The sequence below is a fragment of the Diabrotica virgifera genome, chromosome 3 (assembly GCF_917563875.1).
Source record: "Diabrotica virgifera virgifera chromosome 3, PGI_DIABVI_V3a".
Lineage (NCBI taxonomy): Eukaryota > Metazoa > Arthropoda > Insecta > Coleoptera > Chrysomelidae > Diabrotica > Diabrotica virgifera.
The window spans coordinates 132,146,633-132,174,076 of record NC_065445.1 but is presented as its reverse complement, the minus strand read 5'-3'; the positions used below and the strand labels follow the sequence as shown (position 1 = coordinate 132,174,076).

General features: G+C 36.0%; 1 protein-coding gene across 2 annotated transcripts in view; it reads right to left on the bottom strand.

The window, feature by feature from the left end:
- The window catches only part of LOC114340544 (glutamyl aminopeptidase-like), a 311,863-nt gene that overhangs the window by 197,062 nt on the left and 87,357 nt on the right, over positions 1–27,444 (bottom strand). For both annotated transcript variants that reach the window (XM_050645536.1, XM_050645537.1), the window contains exons 3-4: positions 26,716–26,860; positions 22,724–22,982 (exon numbers count right to left, since the gene is read on the bottom strand). In XM_050645536.1, coding sequence (XP_050501493.1) covers positions 22,724–22,982; positions 26,716–26,860 — 404 coding nt within the window. The remainder of the gene's footprint in view (positions 1–22,723; positions 22,983–26,715; positions 26,861–27,444) is intronic.

Below are 27,444 nucleotides of genomic sequence, written 5' to 3'. Positions count from 1 at the left end.
GACAGCAATGTTCACCTCAAGCTTCGGCCCCAGCAGAGGCCGGACAAGGATCACCTCGGGAAAATCGGCAAAAGCGCCACAAACTTAGTGGCGACGAGCTAAAAAGAAGGAGGAAGGCCAGAGAGGCGGCGGGGAAGGCACCTACGGGAGCCACCCATCCCTCTACAGCCCCTCCAAAAACAAAGGTGAGGGTGCCCGCATCGGAAGCTGTCAACAGTTCCACCTCCAAAAGAGGACAGGAACTGACAGCCCCCGGTGTGAAGCGCCTTCACCCAAGTACTTCCACGGAGAGCACGCCGCAGAAGCACAAGAAGGTACGCAGCGGTGGAAACACCACTGCCCCTTCCCAAAGCTTCGCGGAAGCCTCCGTAACACACCTTAGGGTAGCTATCATAGATAAGGTAAACCCGTACGGCAAGGTTTCTGCCGACCGGGAAAACCTTATCAAACGCAGCCTGATGGAGGAATTGGACAGAGCAATCTTGTCCACCTCCAACAGCCAAGCAAGAGCGCCCACGTTTAAGTCGTGGACCTACTCTGGTGAGATCATCAGAGTGGCCTGCGATGACGACGAGGCGCTTGCGTGGCTAAAAAAGGCTATAGATGACCTTAAACCGTGGGAGGACGCATCACTGGCTGTTGTCAGTCAGGATAAGCTGCCGAAGCTTACTAAAGCCGCTCTATGGATCTCGGAGGATGAAACTAACACCTCCGATGACACAGAAAGAGTGCTGCGGAGGCTAACGGCGCAAAATCCGGACATGTCAGTTGCGAGATGGTGCACCTTCCACCATGAGGCCAAAACCGATCCAAACGGACACCTGTTCGTCTTCGGAATCGGAGACGAGGACATGGCTGTCCTTAAGAAAAGAGCAATGAGGCTGAGCTACGCGTTCACCTCATTGACTCTAAAAGCAAGCAAACAAAAAATGGAGGGCACCTCCTCGGAACCAGGGACCTCAGATACTCGGCAACCGGATACGGTCACTGAGACTGAAACACCCGTGGTTCCACAGCAGGACGACGACCATCAGATGGTGGTCGACGAACCCTGCAGAGGAAGCACCGAAACGACTAAGGCTGCCGCCTTCTCAAGTGAGGAGGAAATGGACGCCTAGAAAGAACCAATACGACACCTTCGCCATGGGCAAAGACGTCGGGAAAAAGGTAACCATTATTCAATGCAACCTCCAGCACAAAAAGGTGGCAACCGCGACACTCTGCCGCCACCTGGATGTAAAGGAGGATGCAATAGCATTAATCCAAGAACCTTGGATAATTAAGACCAAAATAACTGGTTTTGGCAGTCTAAATTGTCAAATCTTCAGCTTACCAAGCAACCAACAACCGAGAACAGCAATATATGTTCCCAGGAAAATTAAAGCCTCCCCCCTGGTGCAGTTTTGTACTTCAGACGTAACTGCTGTTAAAGTAAAATGCCCATGGGGAAAAGGCAAAAGCAGAGAGTTGATACTAGCATCGGTCTACCTACCCTCAGATGCAGCCACCCTACCACCAACAAAGGAGATGGAAGATCTGGTAGACCATTGTCTCAGCCAGAAGGTAGAACTTATTATCGGCTGCGATTCGAATTCTCACCATCTAGGCTGGGGCAGCAAAGATAACAACTCTCGAGGTAAGTCTCTTTATGACTATATTATTAGTAAAGATTTGTATATCTTAAATAGAGGCACGGAACCTACATTTATTAATGTTCGTAGCCAAACTGTTATAGATATCACGCTAGCAACAGCAGAAATATCTAATAAAATTCAGAACTGGCAGGTCTCAGAGGACATCTCTATGTCTGATCACCGCTGGTTGACCTATATTATTAGTCTGGAAAAAAGCCTTATCAAATCTCGTGACCCTAGGAGGACGGATGTAGAACTCTACAACCGCCTCTTAGAAGATGCTCTGCGGAATGAAAAGGCTTTAACTCCAGGAACTAATACAGAATTGGAAAGGTACACGGTATCTATCCAAAATAAAATAAGCTACGCTTATAAAAAATCCTGTCCGATAAGGATGGTCCAGGAAAGTCGCAAAACCAACTCTTGGTGGTGCACTGAACTGGAACACCTTAGAAAGACAGCAAGAACTTCTTTTAATAAAGCAAAACGCACCAAACTCAAAGAGGATTGGGATATTTATCAATCAAACCTCAGAGAGTTTAAGAAAGTCTGTAGACAAAAACAAAGAGCTGCTTGGAGAGCCTACTGTGAGGAAATCGAAGATTTTCCGCAAGCTTCCAGGCTACAAAAAGCGCTCTCAAAAGATCCACATCGGCATATCAGCATACTAACAAAGGAAGATGGAAGCAAAACTTCCAACCTTTGCGAAAGTGCTGAGGTCCTGATGAAAACACACTTCCCCGGTTCTAGCATTTCAAAAGCACCAAACTGGACGGAAGAAATAATCATACCCACACCAAATGACTGGCATCTTGCCAGAACATTAATTAGTGAGGAAAAGATAAGATGGGCCATATCGTGCTTCGCCCCTTTTAAGTCACCAGGGCCTGACGGCATATATCCAGCCCTACTACGGTGGGGACTGGATATTCTTTTGCCGCACCTTGTGGGAATGTTCAGAGCCTCCTTGGCTCAGAGATATATTCCTAGAGAGTGGAGAGAGGTACGTGTGGTCTTCATACCAAAACCAGGTAGGATGGATTACACCCTACCGAAGGCTTTCCGACCAATTAGCCTGACATATTTTCTCTTGAAAACGATGGAAAGGCTATGCGAGAGGTACATAAGAGATGAAGTTCTGGTTCATAATCCACTTCATCCAAATCAACATGCATATACTTCGGGAAAATCTACCGATTCTGCACTTCATCAAGTAGTGGGAAGAATTGAAAGATCGCTGGATAATAAAGAATCCACCCTAGGTATATTCATAGACATTGAGGGAGCGTTTGATAAAACAACTTTCCCAACCATCACCCAACAGCTCAATGTCAGGAATGTCCCCCTGGCCGTGAGCGAATGGATATTCAGTATGCTGTCAAATAGAGCAATAAGCATAAATGTAGAAGACGTTTTGGTTAGAGGGATGGTTACGAGGGGATGTCCACAAGGGGGGGTGCTATCACCACTCCTCTGGAACATAGTGTTGGATACCCTGGTTTACCAACTCAGCAAGAACGGTTTCTACACAATAGCCTATGCAGACGATATAACCGTCTTGCAAAGCGGTAAGTTTGAGAACACACTATGCGAGAGATTACAAGTTGCTCTCAGATTAATAGAAACATGGTGTAAGGAACACTCACTGTCTATAAATCCAAAAAAGACAGAGATGGTCCTCTTCACCAGAAAAAGAAGGATCACGGGCTTAATACCCCTAGGATTCTAAACTGCAGTTTGAATTTCTCTGAAGAGGTGAAATACCTTGGTATTACCCTTGACAGGAAGTTAACATGGAACTCTCACTTAGATAGTAGAGCTAAAAGAGCATATATTGCCTATGAACAGTGTCGGCGAACGGTCGGACGCACTTGGGGCCTTTCGCCCAGGGTGGTCGCCTGGATCTACACTACTGTCATTAGGCCAATGCTAACTTACAGAGCCATTGCTTGGGTACCAAAAGTGCTACAGGCAACAGCGATCAACAAACTAAACCATATTGGTGGCGCTGATGACGATGATGAGGTTACGCTCAGCGGGTGCAAACCTTGATGTAGGAATGGGACAATTGAGATGTCGTTTCTGGCGGGGTGAGCTGGAGGCACTGCCCCAGCTGCATGCGGGCCATGGATGTGACTCAATTAAACCTACGTTTGTCTTCGACAAACCCTACAAAATCGAAACAAGACAACATAGGGAGTCAAACGTGGCAAATGCATATTGCATCTACACCGATGGCTCCAAAACGAAAGAAGGCTCAGGATGTGGAATATACTCCAGATCATTGAACCTTAGTATAAAATGGGGCATGGGCAAAAATGCCAGCGTAGTTCAGACTGAACTGGCTGGTATCTCCATAGCCGGAAAAGAGATAATCGGGAAAGGTATAGCCGGCAAAACTGTAATAATCTGCACAGACAGCAGACAAGCGCTACTAACCCTGAACAGACCACGCGTCATATCAGGGCTAGTAATGGAGTGTCATGAATCACTAGCCCAAGCTTCGGATGGTAACAACATCATCCTGAGGTGGGTTAAAGGACACAACAAAAATAAAGGCAACCGCATTGCTGACCAGCTGGCTAAAAGGGCAGCAGGCCTAAGACTCTTAGGACCTTGTGATCTTTTTGGCTTGTCGACTACAACAATCGCGGAAACTGTCAAATGTCACTCCCACACGCAAACCGTAAGAAGATGGGAAGAAGGGCCAGGATGTAGACTTGCCAAGGTAACACTAAGGAACCTTGGGAAGTCAGCATCAGAAAAGTACTTGAGAATGACCAGGAAAAACCTACGCTTGACCGTTGGTTTTTTAACTGGCCATTGTCAACTAAGAAAACACCTCCACACACTGGGGCTAGTAGACACATCTCTATGCAGGAGGTGTGAACGAGATGACGAAACTGTCGAGCATGTCCTATGTGAATGTCCGGAGTTATAGTCAATACGAGAGTATGCGTTCGGCGAGCCTTGGCCTACACCTGCCGATATAGGGGAGATGTCACCAGGTGATTTGTCCACCTTCCTGGAAATGGCAGGATCGATAATGAACTAAGGACGACAACCCCCTGGGAGGATGTACAATGGGTCAATTGTGGCCTAAGTGCTGTGGGACTTGACTCACCCTCCCTACTCTACAGATACAGACAGAAGGGCGAAAATCGCTTTTAACTGCGCAACAGGCTCTCGGTGGTACCCCACCGCCGAGAAGAAATTCAGTCCAGTTTTAAGATCTGAGGGAGTAGCATCTGCTCCGCTCGCTGGTACTCGCTTGAAAAGGGCGTTGCCTCTCGTTGGTAATGTGTTGAATTGTCGTTTTGTGAAGTTATGAAGATCTAAATCTGTAGTGAGTGCTCTAGGAAGATGTTTTACCCATGATAATGGATTTGTATGGTGAAATCGAGTACTCCTACGACTTAATGACGCAGTTCTAGAAGCCGGCATTGTCCTTTGTTTCCTGTCTTATTTATGATGTCAAGCCCTGATTTCACAGAAGAAATGTCTTTCCTGTCCCGTTTTGAATGCCCTGCCACGCCTCATGTCAAAAAGACACCGATGTCTTGTTTCCCGTTCCAGTATTATATGTTCCAGTATTCAAGTTGTACCTGTTGTCTTCCCCGCACCCCGTGTCAAGGACACCGAAGTCTCTGTTTGATGAAGAAACCCTTTTCCCGTGTAGTTTGTGACCTGTGACGATGGATTTTGTTGAAATAAAGAGGTACGAGACGTTTTTTAAATTTTGCTAAATTCCAAGTGGAAATATACTAAGGTTTGATGGTAAATAATTAGATTTTTTTATAGTTATTTCATGATGAAAATTGTTTGTAAGTAAAACAAAATGGCAGTGACATATGACATCTGTCAAAATCAAACTTTTGTGTTGAAATAAGTGGGTCAAATTTTATTTGACATATATACTGCCCAACAAGTTTATTTGTAATTGTTTTGTTTGAAATGTTTAAAACCAGTCAAAAGTTTTGAATAAATATAGTAAGAGTTTGAAGTTTTAAATAAACGTTTTTGTAAGTGTATCTACCATTTTATTTCTATAACTTTTCTTGGAAAAATATTTACTAAGTTCTAATGCAAATGAAATAAGTTTTAGTATAGAAGAAAGAAAATGGCATAGAAGCCAGTATTGAGAAAAGATGTTGCCCAGTTTAACCCCAAAGAGGAATCAAAGATGAATGTCCCCCATTAAGTACCCATATATGAACCAGAGGATTTGTTTCGAAGGCGTCCTTTTTTTAAATAGTAGAAAGATCCTCTAGTCCGAGTAAGTACCCTTTTGTATTAGATTATGGTAGTTTAGTCTTCTTAACACCCTCCTACCCCTTTAACGAATCTACGACCCAGCAACCGCACAACAAATGAGCTGTCGTTCGCATGAAAGTTTGCGTGTCTGTTCCTTCTACTAGCCCCATTTCGACCCCCCAGTATTTTTATAGTTAGTTCTTTCCTTGTTTCCATATGAGCAGACATGTAAAACGCTTCAATGTTACTTGCTCGACACCTCGTAGTGGAATCAATTTATCTTTCAATTAACTACTAACTAGTTCAGTCATAATTCTCTTTGCCTTATCCCTATGCGAGGTCGGCTTCCCTAATTGCATTTCTACACACAATTCTATCTTGGGTCATATCAATGTTAATCCCCTTTAACCAACATGTCCTGCCTTATCGTCTCCCCAGGTCTTCTTTGGTCTTCCTTTCCTACTCCTTCCAGGAATCCGCACTTTAGCTATTCTTCGTATTGGGTGATTAACGTCTCGCCGTTGAACATGACCAAACCATCTTAACCTATGCTCTCTCATTTTGGCATCAATTGGTGCCACACCCAGACTTCCCCTAATATACTCATTTCTAATTTTATCCTTCTTTGTCACTCCACTCATCCATCTAAGCATTCTCATTTCCGCCACATGCATGCATTGTTCCTCTTTCTTTTTCACTGCCCAACATTCAGTTCCGTACATCATAGCCGGTCTTATAGCTGTTTTATAGAATTTTCCCTTCAGCTTCATTGGAATTTTTCTGTCACACAACACACCACTCGCTTCTTTCCACTTCATCCATCCAGGCCTAATTCTACTGCATGCATCTCCATCTATTTCTCCATTACTCTGTAATACATGGCCGTAACTACCATTGGGGCAACCGGGGCAATACCCCGGGCCCCCGGCCAAGGGGGCCCCGCAGAGGCCCTCGTTTGGTTAGCCGTGCATAGATTTTAACGAGGAAAATAAAAATATGTATTTTAAAAGCCGATCCCAACGAAATATTATCAAATGACACAATTTTAAAAAGACCTTACAGCGGCACCCTAGACCTCAACATAAAGTTGAGGGGGCTAAGCTGGGCCCCCGAGACATTAACATAAAAATTTAAATTATTACTTAGGAAATTAATTATTTCGGCGTAATAAAACCTTGGAAGAACCATTGGAAGAGGGGGACCGGGCTAAGCTGGGGCCCCCGAGATTTTCTGTAAAGATATAAATTGTTACTGAGGAAATTAGTTATTTTGGCGAAATAAAAACTAAAATGCAACCGGAATACTGGCCCCCGGTCCCAGCTACTCTGTCTTAACCAATTTACCCCAGATCACATCTTGGTGCCTGAAAGGAACCACATTGTAGCCGAACAATGTAATTAATATTATAGTATATTTTTATATAAAAACAGAAGTATATGAAACCAGAAAATATGTTATATTATATGGTACTTGCAAAATTATTTAGCTTAAAATAAGGTGATTTCAAATTTTGTTTGTGTTGGTCAACTAAAATAGCAATATGTAGGTACAAGAAACTTCAGTCATGGAATGCATTAAAATGAGTTTTCAAGGGGTTAAATATCAAACATTTTTCCGGACCCCCATTCCGCTGGGGGTTAACCGCCAAGACCCCCCGGTAGGGGGCCCCAACTTCACGTTTGCCCCGGTGCCCCCAACATCGTAGTTACGGCCCTGCTGTAATACCGATCCTAGGTACTTAAAACTATTGCTTTTCCAAAAGAACATTCCAAATACTCTGTTTTTGTCCTACTAAGTTTTAAACCTTTTTCCTCCAGAGCTTGTCTCCACTGTTCCACTACTAGTTCAGTATCCACACAAAATAGAGTATAATGACATCTTTAAAGCCCAGTATAAGTGAAATCTTTAGTCAAAGAGGAAAATTGTCATTAATTAGTGTGTGAACATTATAAATTTAAAGAACAAATACGAAAATTAGCTTCAGGTGAAACAAAGTGGAAATGTGTAAAGGATAATTGCAAAGATTTCATCAAAACAATTGGAAAAAATAAGAATCGAATTACAACTAATATAAACAATAATCATAATCATGATCCAGAATCAGAAAACCTATTAGAAAAACAAGTCTTGAATATGTTAAAATACAATAACTTACATAATATGTTTTTGTATAATATATCTATTTAATACAGTTATTCTATAAATGTATTTTTTTCATTGAGATGTAAAATTATTTGATAGTAACAATTAATATCCCATGGGCCGAGCTGGTATATTTTATTTCGGGCAGTTTTAATCTTTGCGCCGACTTGGGAAATTTTTAAAAGACCTACCTGTTTCTTGGGCCGAGATAGGCAATGTCCATTTTTATTATACTTACTTCGCAAAATTAATAGTAAAAAATGTTGCTTTTCGAGGAAATAGGCATTATTTAAATAAATTAATATAAAATTATATACATATATGTCTTAGTGGGAAAACTTCGTATCTCATTTCACCGAAAAGGTTACAAGAGAGATTTTAAACTGCTTTTCTACATATTCTAACTTAAAAACAAAAAAACTATCTTTACATATTGATTCTGAACACATTTAGATCGTTGCACATACATTTTTCAGACATGTTTTAGATTAGAATAATATGCAAAAACTCAGTTTAAAGTCTCTTCTGTAAATTTTTCTGTAAAATTAGTTTCACACTAAGCTAAATATAACATTTTATACTGATTTTTGCTTATGTATTTTGGAACTGAAATAAGAAAGAAGATGTTATTAAAAATTTTTATTTTAATAAAATAATCAATATTTTTTTTTCTCTGATTCTGGCTTTGGTTTAGAAGTAGAACCTTTAGCCACGTAATTGTATAACTTATCACGTAATAGGCAAGGAAAGGGAACAACACAGTGAAAGTTAGAAAAACATCATACTTAGGCCACATACTGAGAAATACTAAGTACCAATATGCTCAACTTACAGTGGAAGGAAATATCGAGGGAAATAGAGGACTATATATGAAAGCTAATCGCGGATTAGAAACATCACACAATGGACGGGGCTAAATTTTGAACAGCTAATAAAATCAGCTGAAAACAGAGATCAGTTTGCATTTGGCCTCCATTAGGAGAGGACAAGGAAGTATTATTCTATTACATTTATATAGTCAAACATACGACAAACACTTTTGAATATGACATAACAAAATGAAATAGTATTCCAATAGCACAAGTTTCAATGTTTATTTAATACCCAGGCACTGATTTTTTTTAAATTAACACTGTTCACACAATTATTTTTGCGCACTAGATCGAAAACCATTTATTTTCCAGGAACAGATTTTGATTTTATCGAATTTTTGACACTTACTCCGACACTTTTCATTTTTTCTAATATGTTTATGTAAAATTAAAAGTACTATACAAAATATTATTCCATTAATTTGCATGTCTAAATTGATGTTAAAATTTGATTGCAGATTGCAATATTCGTGTTCATCTTGTTTAAACTTATTAGGGCTCTATCACGTTTCTTTTCATACTCACTGATTTTTTGAATTAACACTTTTCGTTGGGCTTCATGGTTTTCATCACGATTATTTTCACTGATAAAGTTTTTAATAAGCACATTATATTCCTCATGTTTTGCACATTTTTGTCGATTGTATCAAAATACTGGTGTTAAGGTCCAGTTCATCTGCATCATTTTGACCAGAAGATTCTTCCATGCTTTCCTCAATGTCACCTTCTTGAATAATGTTTTCTATTTTTTCTTCTTGTTCGTCATCTTCGCTTTCTGATGATGTAATATTTTCATATTTGGTCTCGTTTGGTCATATTGTAATCACGTGTAATTGTAATCTCGTTTGAAAACTACTGAGAACAAAGAACATCGACACATGGGATATAAGAATAATAAATAATCTGTATTATGAACAAGAAGCTGTCATAAGAATAAATAATTTACACACCAATAAAATAAAAATCAAAATAGGCCTTAGACAGGGCTGTGTCTTGTCGCCATCACTGTTTAATGCATACTCAGAAGAAATATTCAAAAAAGCATTAGAAGATGAAGTAGCAGGCATACAAATAAATGGCCTACCCATATGTGAAATTAGATACGCCGATGATACAATACTAATAGCAGAAACTATTACAGATCTACAAAGAATTTTAGATAAGATTGTTGCATCAAGTGAAGAATTTGGTCTGTCACTAAACATAAAGAAAACGAAATCCATGGTTATATCAAAGAAAAATATTAGAAATATCAATATACACGTAAATAATAAGACGATAGAACGAGTTCAGAATTATAAGTATTTAGTGAAACAAACGATTATACCAAAGAAATCCGAATTAGAATAGAAAAGGCTAGAAGTGCATTCATTAATATGAAACAAATATTATGTAGTAGAGACCTCAGGCGGGTAGGAACTCTTTTGGAGTCCTATGGATTCTATTGGATAGTCCTAACAGGGAAAGTGAATCAATCCCTGCCCCCCGCAGATTCCAGGAGCTTCTTGACCCGGGAAGCTAGCACCTGCTAAGGGTCCCTTGTCCAGGGTCACGGATGAAGTCCAGAACGGCATCCAAGGCGAAGAAGAATACTTTCGGTACGGCGAAGATGGCGGAGCTGGCAACCCTTGATTTTAGGGATAGTATAGGATCACAAATTGTAGCGTCTGATCCAGAGTGGGCGGCTACGAACAGCGTCTGATGCAGAATGGACGGCTGATTAAACACTCACCAACACGTCTGGCCAGCGCGGTGTTTTAAGGCTAATAACCTCCCCAAAACTATGGCGAATTCTAAAACGATAGGAGTAGGTCTCCAGGTGGGTAAGTCATACAGTGTTGGCAAGTCCCACTCCTTTATAAAAAAGGACAGCTTCACGGAATCTGGGGGAAGCAAGAAATCGCTAAAAACTACAAATTTGAATATAGCAACACTCAACGTAAGGTCATTAAACAAAGATGAGAAAATCTATGAGCTAGAAGAAGAAATAAAGGACCTGAACTGGGACATAATTGGTCTCGCAGAGGTAAAAAGGAAAGGCGAAGAGCGCATAACATTGCAATCAGGTAACATCTTGTATTACAAAGGGTACGATGAGCAAAGTCTAAACGGCGTAGGATTTCTGGTTTCTAAGAAATATGCTAGTAGAATAGAACAATATGTGGGAATCTCGGAAAGAATTGCAATGATTATGATGAATATACACGAGAAAATCACCCTAAAAATTATTCAAGTGTACGCCCCAACTTCAACACATCCCGATGAAGAGATAGATGAGTTCTACGAGAAAATAATAGAAACCAACACGTGCTATCACAGCACCTATACACTAATAATAGGAGATTTCAACGCTAAGATCGGACAACGACTAGAAGAAACTGAAAGCTATATTGGTGAATTCGGCTATGGTGTTAGAAATGATAGAGGAGAAACCCTTGTGAACTTCCTACATAGCAACAAATATTTTGCAATGAACACATTTTATAAGAAAAAACCGCAAAGGAAGTGGACGTGGTTATCACCAAACGGAAAAACACGGAACGAAATTGATTACATCATGTGTAACAAGAAAGATATCGTAGAAGATGTAACAGTAATAAATTTGGTCTCTCTGGGAAGCGATCATAGAATGGTTAGAGTTAAACTAAGAATTGGGTATAGCAAACGTAGAACTAACTTTAAGAACACGACACAAATAGATACAGAAAAGCTAAAAGCCGATAAAGAAAAATATGCTAGTAAATTAAAAACCGCCCAAGCACTGAATCTAGAACAACTCAGCATAAATAAAATTAACTCAGTTATAACAAAAGAACTATTGAATACCAGCTCTGAAATAGGGACCCGTCATAAAAATAAAAAATCCAAAATAAGTGCAGAATCGCAGAATATGCTGAAACAACGAAGAGAGCTCTTGTCACGAAACAAAAGAAATACCACAGAATACAAGGAACTTAACCGAGCCATACGAAAACAGATAAAAGACGATATTAGAAAACAGCAAGAAGACCATATAGAAGAAGTGATAGAGAAAAATCGAAATCTGAAATATACCAAACCGAAATTAGGCAAGAAAAATATTATAGCTATAAAAAATCAACAAGGCCAACTAGAAACAAGCAAAGCTCAGATATCGAAGATAATTGAAAACTTCTATACTGAATTATACCATTCAAAAAACGATCCCCCCGACTGTTCAAAGCAAAATCTGAAAAGACAACTAACAAACGTAAACTCTGAATTAATGCCCGAAATAAGCGAAGCAGAAAGAGAAAATGCACTTAAAGAAATGAAAAGAAATAAAGCACCGGGTAACGATGGAATTCTGGCAGAAATGCTGAAAGACGGCGGGGAAGAAGTTATCAGATACCTAAAAATACTTTTTAATAAATGCCTATTTGAAGGAAACATACCAAAGGAATGGAATACTGCTAACACAATCTTAATACACAAAAAAGGTGACAATACAGATCTGAAAAATTATCGTCCAATATCACTACTATCACAACTTTATAAAACATTCACAAAAATAATTACAAATAGATTGACAACAAGTTCGATGTATATCAACCAGCAGAACAAGCCGGTTTTAGAAAAGGCTTCAGTACATGCGACCATCTTCACACACTAAAGATCCTAATAGAAAAAGTTAACGAATACAATTTACCAATCTGCTTAGCATTTATAGATTACGAAAAAGCTTTTGACAGCATAGAATTATGGGCTATTGAGGAAGCACTGGTCAATAGCAGAATCGATTCTAGATATAGGATATTAATACATAATATATACAAACATGCTGAAATGGTAGTCACGATGGATAACGACATGAAAACTAGGCCAATCAAAATCAACCGAGGAGTAAGACAGGGAGACATCATATCTCCAAAACTATTTACTGCCGCACTTGAAGACATCTTTAAATCATTAAATTGGGAAACAAAGGGACTCTCGATAAATGGAAAGTATTTAAACCACCTAAGATATGCAGATGACGTGGTACTAATAGCCGACAGCTGGAAAGAACTGAAGGTGATGATCGATGAGCTTCATAGAGAATCCTTAAAAAAAGGACTAAAAATGAACTTAAGCAAAACTAAGCTAATGTCGAACAAAGATGATCAACCAACGATAACCATCCAAGGAACAAAAGTGGAACATGTAAAAGAATATATATATCTAGGTCAGAATATCAAGGTAAACAAAGAAAACCAAACTACCGAAATAAGCAGACGAGTAAGAATGGGATGGGCTGCATTCGGAAAACTCTCATATATACTAAAAGACAAAAAGATACCACAATACCTTCGAACCAAACTGTTCGATTCTTGTATCCTTCCCGTTCTCACTTACGGAGCTCAAACCTGGACATTCACAAAAATGAACATGGACAAGATTAGAAAAACTCAAAGAGCCATGGAACGACAGATGCTTGGTATCTCACTCATAGATCGGCAAACAAACGAAGCAACCCGAAACAAAACAAAAGTAAGGGATGCCGTGGAACAAGCGGCTAAATTAAAATGGAAATGGGCTGGACACAACGAACGTCTCGAAAATGGTAGATGGAGCAAGGAAGTTGGAAACTGGCGACCGTACGAAGCGAAGAGACCAAGAGGAAGACCTCAAATGCGCTGGAGCGATGACATCAGAAGAGTCGCAGGACCAATGTGGAAACGCCTCACACACAACAGAGATGAATGGCGAGAAATGGGAGAGGCCTTTATTCGACATTTCGAATAGAAAAAAAAGGCTATAAAAATAAAAAAAAAGAGACCTCAGCCTAAATCTTAGAAAGCGAGTACTAAAATGTTATGTATTTTCTGTTCCTTTGTATGGTGTGGAGACACGGACTCTCAATAAACAATGCCTCAATAGATTGGAAGCATTTGAGATGTGGACGTATCGAAGAATGCTGATAATCTCATGGACAGACAGAATAACCAATGAGGAAGTACTAAGGAGAATACAGAACAGCAGGGAGATACTGGATTCCATCAAAATAATAAAACTTCAATACTTGGGTCATATAACACGTGGTGAGAGATATGGACTCCTAAAATTAATTATGCAGGGAAAGATTCAAGGAAGGCGCAGCATAGGTAGGAGAAAAATGTCCTGGCTGAGAAATCTCAGAGAATGGTTTGGATGCAGCTCAACTGAAATCTTTCGGACTGTAGTGTCGAAAGTGAGAATAGCAATGATGATTGCCAACCTTCGTCGCGGAGATGGCACGTAAAGAGGAAGAAGGTGATATTGTGTGATATGCTTTTCTAATTTGTTCAACATAGGTCGGTGATGCTGTATGTCTCCCTCAGTTATTTCCACGGTTTAGCACTACTGCAAATATTTTTTCGGGTGACTTTTTAAAATGCGAAATAATCTTTTGAACTTTTTGGAACGGGTAGCTTTTATTTCATTGTTAAAATATTATTCTCGACACTTTGGATTATTTTAGTAAATTAATCTAAACTAGCGTTTTATAACTTTTGAAAGAGTGGAGAGGGCAAACCCGCTTTTAGCATATTTTTCTTACCCAATACTTACTTAATTAGTTAAAACCATATGGCCACCCTCATAAACTTTTAATTGTCTTTTAAATATATCCCATAAGACCGCCAATTTACAAAAAACCAACAAATAATTTCTTAATGTGTTTTATTACAAATTACTTATGCGGGATGATATACATTCGACCGCGTATAAAAATAAGCCGCACCCTCTGTTTAAAACCAGACATTATTTTCGAACATAATTTCGTCCAATTTGATATCACAATTTCACTAGCAAAATGTTATTGAGTAATTTGTTTTAATATGCACCCTCTAATTTAAAACCAGACAATATTTCCATTAATAAGGGTCTTGACGAAGAAGTCATGTCTTTTTTCAATTTACCCTAATATTTAGTCCCATTTGATTATTGTCGAATGGGGGGTTTATTAATGCCGTTACTATTATAATTTTCACCAATTTGATGTAACTGGTTTTTCAATTTACTTAAATGTGTGATTATTGTAGGGAGGCAATTTGGCGTTATTTAAACCAATTAATATTCGGCCGGCTGGATGGCATTGGTTAATTTGGCAATTGCTGTCCATAACCTTAATCTGCTATAAATACATATGTATAGCGGCGGTTCATTGGACTCCTCATTTAATATAATATTCCCTATTTCAATTAATTAATCATAATTAATTATGTTGACTAGACAACAGATGTTAAACTAATTAGTCGGAGAAATAGAAGCAGATTTTGTGCGTGATAAGTAATATGACAGTTTGACATTATTTTTTATTAATTCAGTAACGAAATAACGACACAGAAAAGAAAACAATTTATTATAAATAAAATTTATAAAAAATAACAGACGCAAAATTAAAAAAAAAATAACAACAGAAAAAAATAAAAAACAACAGTAATTTTAACTTATCTTACTTAAGTAAGGTGTTCAAAATGACCTCCCAAAACATCTATGCATACTTGAAAGCGGTTATTGAAAGAGTTGCTTACATTACTAAGCATTTGTAAAGAAATATTTTGAAATACAATTCGGATTCTACTTTTCATAGCATCTCTTGTTGTTGCAGGTATTTTATATACTTCGTTCTTAACGTAACCCCAAAAAAATGAGTCAATTTTATTGAACTCTGGTGACCTTGGGGGCCACCTTACTGGTCCATCCCTTCCGATCCATCTTTCATCAAACTGATCATTAAGTTCACAACGTACTAATTCGTTGTGGTGCGCAGGAGCACTGTCATGTAAAAACCACATTTGTTCACGTATATTAAGTGGAACCTCTTCTAATAATATCGGTAACTGATTTACGATAAAATCTAAATAAATCTCACCATTTAAATTATCTTCAAAAAAATATGGTCCTACTACATGGTTACCGACGATACCTCCCCACACCATTTAGAGACCATCTTGTTTGACTATGTGTTACTATGTCGTATAGATTACTTGTTGAATAGTAGTGAAAGTTATGCCTATTAACAGAACCGTTTCAATGAAATGTAGCTTCATCACCAAATAGGACATAATCAAAAAAATCTCTCTGTTCATTAATTTTTTCTAAAGCCCATTCACAAAATACTATTCGTTTCTGAAAATCATCATTATTTAATTCTTGGTGCTTTTGAATATAATAAGGGTGCATCTTGTTTTTAGATAGAATGTTTTGAACAGAGTAGTAACTAAGTTCTTGTTCATTGGAAATACTCCTTATATTTGTGTGTGGGTTTTCTGTAACTGCCATCAACACACTCATTTCGTTTTCCTCTGTCACACTAGTTTTTGTTCGCTCATGTTTTTCATAATCCACTGAACCAGTGCGGTTAAATCGATCTTTCAATTTTTCAAATGTATCGATGTTTTGATCTCAAAGAAGGATATTGGATATGAGACTCAAGTGTATAGAAAACCAACACACACCAACAGATATCTCAATTACAAGTCAAATCACAACATCAACGTTAAAAAGGCAATCATTAAATCCTTATATGATAGAGCCAAAATTACTTGTTCTAACGAAAATTCCTTTTTAGCAGAAAAACAATTGTTAACATCTGTTTTATTAAAAAATGATTATCCTTTATCGTTTATAAATAAGGAATTGTCAAGATTGGATCGAATGGAACAGAACAACTTAGAACGGGATCCTACAACATTCACCAGAAATAATACGAGGAAAATATCAATACCATATATAAAAGGAATATCCGAGAAACTTAAAACAATAGGAAATAAATTCAACATTTCAACAACATTCAAAACAACAAACACATTGAGATCTATTCTATCTAAAACTAAACCTAACAATGATCAAGAAAGAACAAAGAATTGCATTTATAAAATACCTTGTGAATGCGAACAATTTTATTTAGGTGAGACATCAAGACCATTAGACGTTAGAATAAGTGAACATCAATCTTATATTAAAAATAGAGAATTTGAGAGATCTCAAATATGTCAACACGCATGGGATAATGAACATAGAGTTCAGTGGAGAGATTCAAGTATAGTCCTGAAAGAATCAGATAGTAAAAAGAGAAAAATCAAAGAAGCGGCTCTAATTATGCTAAATGAAACCAATTGTGTCGCAAATTCCTCGGTAGAATGCAGTAGGATGTGGTTACCCATACTGAAAGAGGAAGTCAATAGAAAGAAAATACCAAGATTAGTAAGTCAATAATATGGAGCTAGTACATATTTTATATTTTAGTATTACTTATATATCTAGTATTATTAATATTATTTATAATTTAAACATGTTACAAGTCAGAATTTGGTATTATTTTTTGAGAGTAAATTAATGTAAGACCAAATACTTACGATGTCGGGATGGTATCACAGGGTTTTTCCTGGTTTTCCCTTGTGATTTACTATGAAGTCTCTAACGCGAGAATTTTACTGTTGCATTTGGTTGTCTTTTTAAAGACATATCACATGCTATAATTTTTTATGACGGATATTCTTGAGTTGGGGTTAATTTCATGTAATCGAATGAACTATCTTTCAGTAAGTCGTCCCAGGAACGCAACTCATAAATATTGGCAATATCATTTTAAAGTCTTCTACTTTAAAATGTATAATATATGTCTGAATTGCCAATATAAATGAGTGAGATTAAATAAATTATTAGAAGAATTTTTTTGCTTAGCAACAACACTTTAGTTTATTTTAGTAATATTTTGTATTTTGACAACGGCACCCGATTTGGGCGTCGAAACGTTAATAAAATTATTTTTTTCATTTTAATTGTGGTTTATTTCCCATATAAATAATTAATCAAATGTATCTTGTCTAGGTTGCCGCCTATCTGGAAACCGTTCTTGATAAATTCTAGCTGATAGTAATGAATTTTTATTGCATTCCCCCAAAATCCAGATCATATCTACCATTTCATCAGTAGTAAAATTCATTATTGCTAATTTAAATTGAATTAATTACTGAATTACTAAATAATGATTGTTGCTAATTTACGGTGTAACGCAATACTGAATTAATAAACAATAATGTCAAACTGTCAGTTTCTGACAAATCAATCATGGCCAACTCACAATAATTATGGGTTAACGTTAAAATATCTACCAAATTAATACTTTCATGGAAAAATAAAAATATCTAGAAAACTGATAACTTTAGGTATAGGGAGTACTTCATAAAATTTGAAGTACGATATTAGTGCTTTTCGATAGTGATATAAAATACAGGGTGTTATATTTAAAATTACCAAGAAAATAATGTACTTGCATTTTGACTTACCCTGTATTTGATTTAACGAATATTATGAAAACGAATATGTTTTATAATTTCTAACAATTATTAAAAAACTATGGTGGCAATAGATCAATGTTCCTATGCTCTTTTTTAATTATACAGGGAATTAAACTTGATACGATTTTCAGGTAATATTGGTTATAACTTTTTAAATACCCAGTATAACATAATAAAACTTTACATTGTTGTGATGTGGAAGTGAAGCAGATTTCAAATTTAAAATAAAATACAGGGTGTTCCATTTAAAAAAACATAAGTTTGGTCTGCCACCATCTTATGGAACACCCTGTAAGATTGTAGCTAATTTTAAAATGTGGAGTTTAAAGCTGCCTACAATTTTTGTCAATAACTTTTTTTTGTAATTTTTACTATAACAGATATACTGAGCTTCCTCACACTAATCAATCACCCTGTATATATATATATATACCTACTTCATTCGACGTATCTTGCTGAGGTTGCTACATCCTTATTGGTTAATTGATAGTTATAAAATATTTATTAAGATAAAATTGTAAAATAAAACAGTTGTAACATTCAAAGTTAATTTCTATACGATAATTAAGTATAATAAGTGTCTTACAGGTTATATATTTGTCTACATTTTAACCAGAGATGTAAACAGAAGATATAAAGTTACTCAGAATGAGGTACTCATTTGTAATTGTAGAATACTAAATTTAAAGTTAAAAATATTGTGTTAAATTAGCAAATTTTCCAGATTTCTCGGACATGAGATGTTTTTTTTTTGGTTGTTAGATCGAACCGGGTGGCAATGGGGCCCGTGCTGCAGCCTGAGTAGGCTTATTGCACACCGTTCGGTCTAAGGTTAAACCATCATTGGGTTTTTGTCCCCAATGGGTTCGGGATTACTTAACTTGAAGTTAAGTTGTCTGTTACCTATAAGAGGTCCATTCTCCCAGCTAGCAGGACAAGACCCTTTATTAGGTTCTTTACCTGACTTCTGACACTTAGGTTCGAGTTTTCGACCCCGTATTGCAGTCGCCATCGGGTTTGGGCTGGACAGTCAAATATGACATGTGAGGAAGTTTCATCTGCCTCCCCACATTTCATGAGATGTAGTTAAATCGGTTCTTTTCTGAAAAGTACTATCATATCAATGTAATATCTCAAATAAAATAATTTCATCAAAACATGTTATAATTATATTTTTCTACAACCACTATTCAAAGTGCACTTTTCTGCACGGTTTTATGTTAGCAAACTTGATATTTTCTCACAGTATAAGATATTTGAGATTAGTGTGCAGAAAAGTGACGTTTCTGTGCCGCAAAGTGACGTTTCTGTGCCGCAATAGTATATTGTGCAACAAGTGCAGAAAGGTACTAATTTCTCACGAGTTTGAAAAGTTGCGGTACGAGCGCAAGCGAGTGCCGCAATTCAAACGAGTGAGAAATTACCTTTCTGCACGTGTTTCACACTATACTTTTTCTACAAGCACAGTTTTTCCTAAAAATAAAAATCACAATTTCCAAACGACGATTAATTATAATAGGTACCTATGTGATAAATTTTAAACTGTATTTAATTAATACCTACTAATCAATTTAAATTCCTTATACCTAAATAAATTGCACAGAAATCAGTTAAAAAATTAATGCACTGCCTTAATTTGTTTAAATTTAAACAATTATTACACATTATTGACATTATATTTATGCAGTCACGGATTTACACAAAACCTACTTCATTCGACGTCTCTTACACAGGTTGCTAAATCCTTATTGGTTATTTGATAATTATAAAATGTTTAATAAGAATAAAATTGTAAAATAAAACAGTTGTAACATCCATAATTTAGTTTCTATGCTATAGTTAAATATAATAATTGTCTTATAGGTTATATATTTGTCTAAAGTTTAACCACGGATGTAAACAGAATATAACGTTACTCAGAATGCGGTAGTCCACGGATGTAAACAGAATATAACGTTACTCAGAATGAGGTAGTCAACTGTGCAGAAAAGAAATTTGCGGCACAGAAACGTCACTTTGCGGCACAGAAACGTCACTTTTCTGCACACTAATGTCAAATATCTTATACTGTGAGAAAATATCAAGTTTGCTAACATAAAACCGTGCAGAAAAGTGCACTTTGAATAGTGGTTGTAGAAAATAGTATATTGTGCAACAAGTGCAGAAAGGTACTAATTTCTCACGAGTTTGAAAAGTTGCGGTACGAGCGCAAGCGAGTGCCGCAATTCAAACGAGTGAGAAATTACCTTTCTGCACGTGTTTCACACTATACTTTTTCTACAAGCACAGTTTTTCCTAAAAATAAAAATCACAATTTCCAAACGACGATTAATTATAATAGGTACCTATGTGATAAATTTTAAACTGTATTTAATTAATACCTACTAATCAATTTAAATTCCTTATACCTAAATAAATTGCACAGAAATCAGTTAAAAAATTAATGCACTGCCTTAATTTGTTTAAATTTAAACAATTATTACACATTATTGACATTATATTTATGCAGTCACGGATTTACACAAAACCTACTTCATTCGACGTCTCTTGCACAGGTTGCTAAATCCTTATTGGTTATTTGGTAATTATAAAATGTTTAATAAGAATAAAATTGTAAAATAAAACAGTTGTAACATCCATAATTTAGTTTCTATGCTATAGTTAAATATAATAATTGTCTTATAGGTTATATTTATATTTGTCTAAAGTTTAACTACGGATGTAAACAGAATATAACGTTACTCAGAATGCGGTAGTCCACGGATATAAACAGAATATAACGTTACTCAGAATGAGGTAGTCAACTGTGCAGAAAAGAACTTTTTCTACAACCACTATTCAAAGTGCACTTTTCTGCACGGTTTTATGTTAGCAAACTTGATATTTTCTCACAGTATAAGATATTTGACATTAGTGTGCAGAAAAGTGACGTTTCTGTGCCGCAAAGTGACGTTTCTGTGCCGCAAAGTTCTTTTCTGCACAGTTGACTACCTCATTCTGAGTAACGTTATATTCTGTTTACATCCGTTGACTACCGCATTCTGAGTAACGTTATATTCTGTTTACATCCGTGGTTAAACTTTAGACAAATATATAACCTATAAGACAATTATTATATTTAACTATAGCATAGAAACTAAATTATGGATGTTACAACTGTTTTATTTTACAATTTTATTCTTATTAAACATTTTATAATTATCAAATAACCAATAAGGATTTAGCAACCTGTGTAAGAGACGTCAAATGAAGTAGGTTTTGTGTAAATCCGTGACTGCATAAATATAATGTCAATAATGTGTAAGAATTGTTTAAATTTAAACAAATTAAGGCAGTGCATTAATTTTTTAACTGATTTCTGTGCAATTTATTTAGGTATAAGGAATTTAAATTGATTAGTAGGTATTAATTAAATACAGTTTAAAATTTATCACATAGGTACCTATTATAATTAATCGTCGTTTGGAAATTGTGATTTTTATTTTTAGGAAAAAATGTGCTTGTAGAAAAAGTATAGTGTGAAACACGTGCAGAAAGGTAATTTCTCACTCGTTTGAATTGCGGCACTCGCTTGCGCTCGTACCGCAACTTTTCAAACTCGTGAGAAATTAGTACCTTTCTGCACTTGTTGCACAATATACTATTTTTGTGGAATGTAATGGTACTGTGCAGAAAAGAACTTTCCGGCACAGACACGTCACTTTTCTGCACACAAATGTAATGTCATAATAATATATAATAAAGTATAGGTACTGTAAGAAACTGTCAAGTTTCTTAAAATAAAACTGTGCAGAAAATGCATTTTGAATAGTGGTGGTTGTAGAAAATAGTTATTTATGAAACAGTTCGTATGTTTTTTGTTTTGAGAACGCACGCGATGTTTACGCATACTTCAAGCACAGTTTCATACAATATTTTATCTACGATAAACAAATAAAAAACTGTAACTCCTCGTCACTGGAATTCGTTTCTATTCTACAATTTTTAGAACTTTGACATTTAAAAATTCTAACTTCTTTCAAACTACAAAACTGTCAAAAGTTTTGTTGTAATTTATTGCTCACATGTCATCACCATGACAACGCGAAAGTTAAGGATATTTGATTATATGAAAGTGTGCCAAAACACAGTGCGAAAAAGTAAATCCCCTTTAAAATACATTGTTACTTCATGTACACTTTAAATCTTTCACGCAGTGCTATCTATAATGACAGTTTTCACAAACTAAAAAATTATACATAATATGAGATAGAGTAGATAAACATCTTTTTTTAAACAAAACAGATAAACTACAATTCTATATTGAATTATACTCACGTTGTTTTTTTTGGAACAGAAATAAATTCCTTGCATTCGCTTGGCATATGAAGTGATATTCTTATGTCTACAGGATGGGACAAAAATTTGTAACAATGACATTTACGATTTTTGGGTTCTGGATGAGGCAAAATAATTGAGTTCTTTTGAACCGTTTCAATATAAATAGTCGTATATAAATTTGAATAGCTCGTTTTATTTAAAACACTACAATACTTACCTACTTTAGGTAGTGGATAGCTAATGTCCGTGTAATCTGAATAAAATGACAATGCAGCTTTGGCACATTGCATAACAAACTCGTTATTTTCTTTACTCGCGTTGACGGTGAATATTCTTATTGGAATCAGCCTTCCTTTATATTCCAAAGTTTCAGTGTAGTAAGGAAAATTAGTAAAAGCAAAAGCTACCAGGTATGTCGACATCGGAACAGAGGGTGCAAATTCATGAACAATTCCATATGAGGTGCGGAATTTAGTCTATAATCAATTTGAAATCTATTAGTTTGGTAGATTTTATCATGAACTGTTACATAGTTTATTGTTGTTAAGTCAGAAAACGAAATAGTTGTCAGTAATCCATATCGAAGTTCGTGGATTATTACAGACTAGAGGAGAAAGAGGAGTAATTTCAGTGGCGGTTAAAATTATATTATCAGCATTTTCGCAGGTGGTCTCAAACTTAAAGAGAAAAATATTTTTAATGTAAACAAAACTTTCTAGTCTTCCCAATGTATATGTCACAGTTAAAGTTGATTCTCAGTTAGAATTAACTATTCCTAGTTCGAGTCAACTCAAACTAAAACGAGCAGTAAGAGTTAATTTGAAAAATTTAACTCAAATTTTACTAGTTCAAGTAGACTCTTCCTAACTCTTGTTAGTGAAAGTTGATCGCGGGAAAAGGAGAATCAACTCGTACTAGTTTGAGTTGACTATTCCTGGATCAACGCAGTAAATGTAGAATATCACGGGCTTTCTTGATGAGTGCGTATCTCTTTGTTTAAACTGTTTTTCAACTCCTTATCACGATTTGAACATACCCAGTAACATTTTAATTTATTGAAGCGGTTTTTTGTATTTATGTTGTGAAAGAATCAACTCTTACTAAATGGCATTGGAAAGAGTGTACTTTTTCTAATTGGAGTCTACTTTTACTAGAACATGTTGACTGAAAATCTTCATTTTATATTTAAATTCAACTTTTACTAATTCTAGCCGTTTGAGTTTTACTCGAACTAGGAATAGTCAACTCCAACTGGATAATCAACTTAAACTGTAACATATAATTATGTTACTGTACACAAAACTTAGCTCCGCTCATCTTCTTTTGTCGGCGTCCCTGGGAATTGAACGCTTTAAGAAAACAAACTACAAGTTAGTGGAATATTATATTGACAAAACGGGAACTGGTGTATGTTTTCAAATACTGATAGTGTGTAAATAAATTTATTAAAATCAGCTAAGTACTTTCAGAATTTTTAATGCCATCGCCATCATCAGAGCTATCGTCTTATAGTTGTAACTACCTCAAATGAAGAGAAAACTTTGAAAAAACACATTCTACTATTAAAAATTAACCCAGGGATCTAACCAATGGTCAGGGTAAAAACCCTTGAATGTATAAAATATCACATTTAATGTGTTTTTTAAAAAATGGCTACCATTTTTACAATCAACAGCTGTTACTAAAAAAATACGCTGTTTGTAAAAATGGTAGCCATTTTTTAAAAAACAAATTAAATGTGAAAGGATAAAGGCAGTTTTTGTTTATATTTGATTCAGAGTTGGACCACCATCTCCATATAGCTACATCAGCATCCTCATGCATCCTCAGTGAAGCTATGCAGTCACAACTCTGAAGGAAATATAAACAATCTGCCTATTTAAGGAAAACCATCGCGATACAATGAGTCCACCTTTTGAGACGCAATCTAGCGACATCTCTCATATTATGAGGAAACCAACGAATAGCCCTAGATACAAAGTTTACTTAAGGAAAACCATCGCGATACAATGATTCCACCTTTTGAGACGCAATCTAGCGACATGTCTCGTATTACGAGGAAACCAACGAATAGCCCTAGATACAAAGTTTACTACTTTTTAAACAATTAGAATAATTGAAATAAAAATATAATAAACAATATTTTAAATCCAAGACTTTTCGTTAATAAACTGCTCTCTGGCTGCATCCCGTATCTCCGGATTTTACAATATATAATCACAGAGACGACGAAAATAGGAGAAAGTAAATAGAGGACACTTAGGCCACGCATTTACCTTCTCTTCGTCTAGGAAAAAGACCGAAAGACAGTTTCTAAATACTCAAAACTGAGTAAAAATGGAAAAAATGCAGTTTTTGTTTATATTTGATTCAGAGTTGGACCACCATCCCCATATAGCTATTTCAGCATCCTCATGCATTCTCAGTGAAGCTATGCAGTCACAACTCTGAAGTAAACATAAACAATCTGCCGATTTAAGGGAAACCATCGCGATACAATGATTCCACCTTTTGAGACGCAATCTAGCGACATCTCTCGTATTACGAGGAAAACAACGAATAGCCATAGATACAAAGTTTGCTACTTTTTAAACAATTAGAATAATTGAAATAAAAATATAATAAACAATATTTTAAATCCAAGACTTTTCGTTAATAAACTGCTTTCTGGCTGCTTCCTGTATCTCCAGATATTACAATATATAATCACAGAGACGACGAAAATAGAAGAAAGCAAATAGAGGACACTTAGGCCACGCATTTACCTTCTCTTCGTCTAGGAAAAGGACCGAAAGACAGTTTCTAAATACTCAAAACTGAGTAAAAATGGAAAAGATATAGGCAGTTTTTGTTTATATTTGATTCAGGGTTGGACCACCATCTCCATATAGCTATTTCAGCATCCTCATGCATCCTCAATGAAGCTATGCAGTCACAACTCTGAAGGAAACATAAACAATCTGCCTATTTAAGGGAAACAATCGCGATGCAATGATTCCACCTTTTGAGACGCAATCTAGCGACATCTCTCGTATTACGAGGAAAACAACGAATAGCCCTAGATACAAAGTTTACTACTTTTTAAACAATTAGAATAATTGAAATAAAAATATAATACACAATATTTTAAATCCAAGACTTTTCGTTAATAAACTGCTTTCTGGCTGCATCCCGTATCTCCGAATTTTACAATATATAATCACAGAGACGACGAAAATAGGAGAAAGCAGATAGAGGACACATAGGCCACGCATTTACGTTCTCTTCGTCTAGGAAAAGGACCGAAAGACAGTTTCTAAATACTCAAAACTGAGTAAAAATGGAAAAGATAAAGACAGTTTTTGTTTATATTTGATTCAGAGTTGGACCACCATCTCCATATAGCTATTTCAGCATCCTCATGCATCCTCAGTGAAGCTATGCAGTCACAACTCTGAAGGAAATATAAACAATCTGCCTATTTAAGGGAAACCATCGCGATACAATGATTCCTCCTTTTGAGACGCAATCTAGCCACATCTCTTGTATTACGAGGAAAACAACGAATAGCCCTAGATACAAAGTTTACTACTTTTTAAACAATTAGAATAATTGAAATAAAAATATAATAAACAATATTTTAAATCCAAGACATTAAATGTGATATTTTATATATTCAAGAGTTTTTACCCTGACCAGTGGTTAGATCCCTGGGTTAATTTTTAATAGTAGAATGTGTTTGTTCAAAGTTTTCTCTTCATTTGAGGTAGTTACAACTATAAGACGATAGCTCTGATGATGGCATTAAAAATGCTGAAAGTACTTAGCTGATTTTAATAAATTTATTTACACACTATCAGTCTTTGAAAACATAAACCAGTTCCCGTTTTGATTTATGTAGAAGTGTGTACAAGTCAAACAGTCTTTTTCTATTTATACTATATTATATTGTGACTCGGATATTAACAATGCAAAACGAAACCGTATTGGTTTAATTAAACCAACGAATATCAGCAGAACGCAATTCTCGTGGATAGCAAACAACTGATTTATTATATTGGGTTTGCCAGCAGCTAGTTCTATAGTATGTATACAGGGGGAACGAGATTCTCTAATTTCCTTGGTATCGTTACAAAATACAATATTATAGGTTAAACCTTTTCTATACAAGAATTCATTTCTTGTATTCTCTACATGTGTTTTCATTGTATTGTGACAAAGTTTACTTACAATTTCAGGCATATTTGAAATAGCCACATAAGTTTCGTTTGGTGATACCAGCTTAATATGGTACTTAGCTTTAAATGCAGGTTCGTCGAAGCAGGGAAATACTTTTCTGGCCCAGTTCGGCTCCAAATCCGTGACATAAACATATCTAAAAAAGCAATAAAAATAAATATTTAAGCTCAAATTCAGCACTAGCCGAATATGGAGAATAGAAATATCCCACTAGAATTTATATACCTAACCCTTAAACGCCCAAGGGTGGGTAAAAAATGCGCACCTAATGCGTATTAGTGCAGTCACTGAAGGTGGATATGAGCTATTACCTCCCATTTCGTTGAACCTCCATCGATTTACATGAAAATTGGGAAGTGGTTAGAGGATATCTCAAGGAACAAAAGTGACATGGTGCCAACTTGCGCTTTCACCCTGGGGGTGGATGCCACCCCGTCTCGGGGGTGAAAATTATTTTATTAAAAGTAACCCCACAAATTCAATAGAGGGACAAATTCTAAGCAAAATTTGTTATATAAAGTTATTAATTTAAATGAATACTTTTCGAGTTATTAAAGAGCAAAAATTTTTACTTTTTGTGAGAAAAATGCATGTTTTTAACCGATTTTTCATAAATAACTCAAAAACTGTAAGTTTTTACAAAAAAGTTGTTATTCCCAAAATTGAAGCTAATAAAAAATGAAATAAACTCTTTACTAGAAAATCACTTTTAATGTTAAC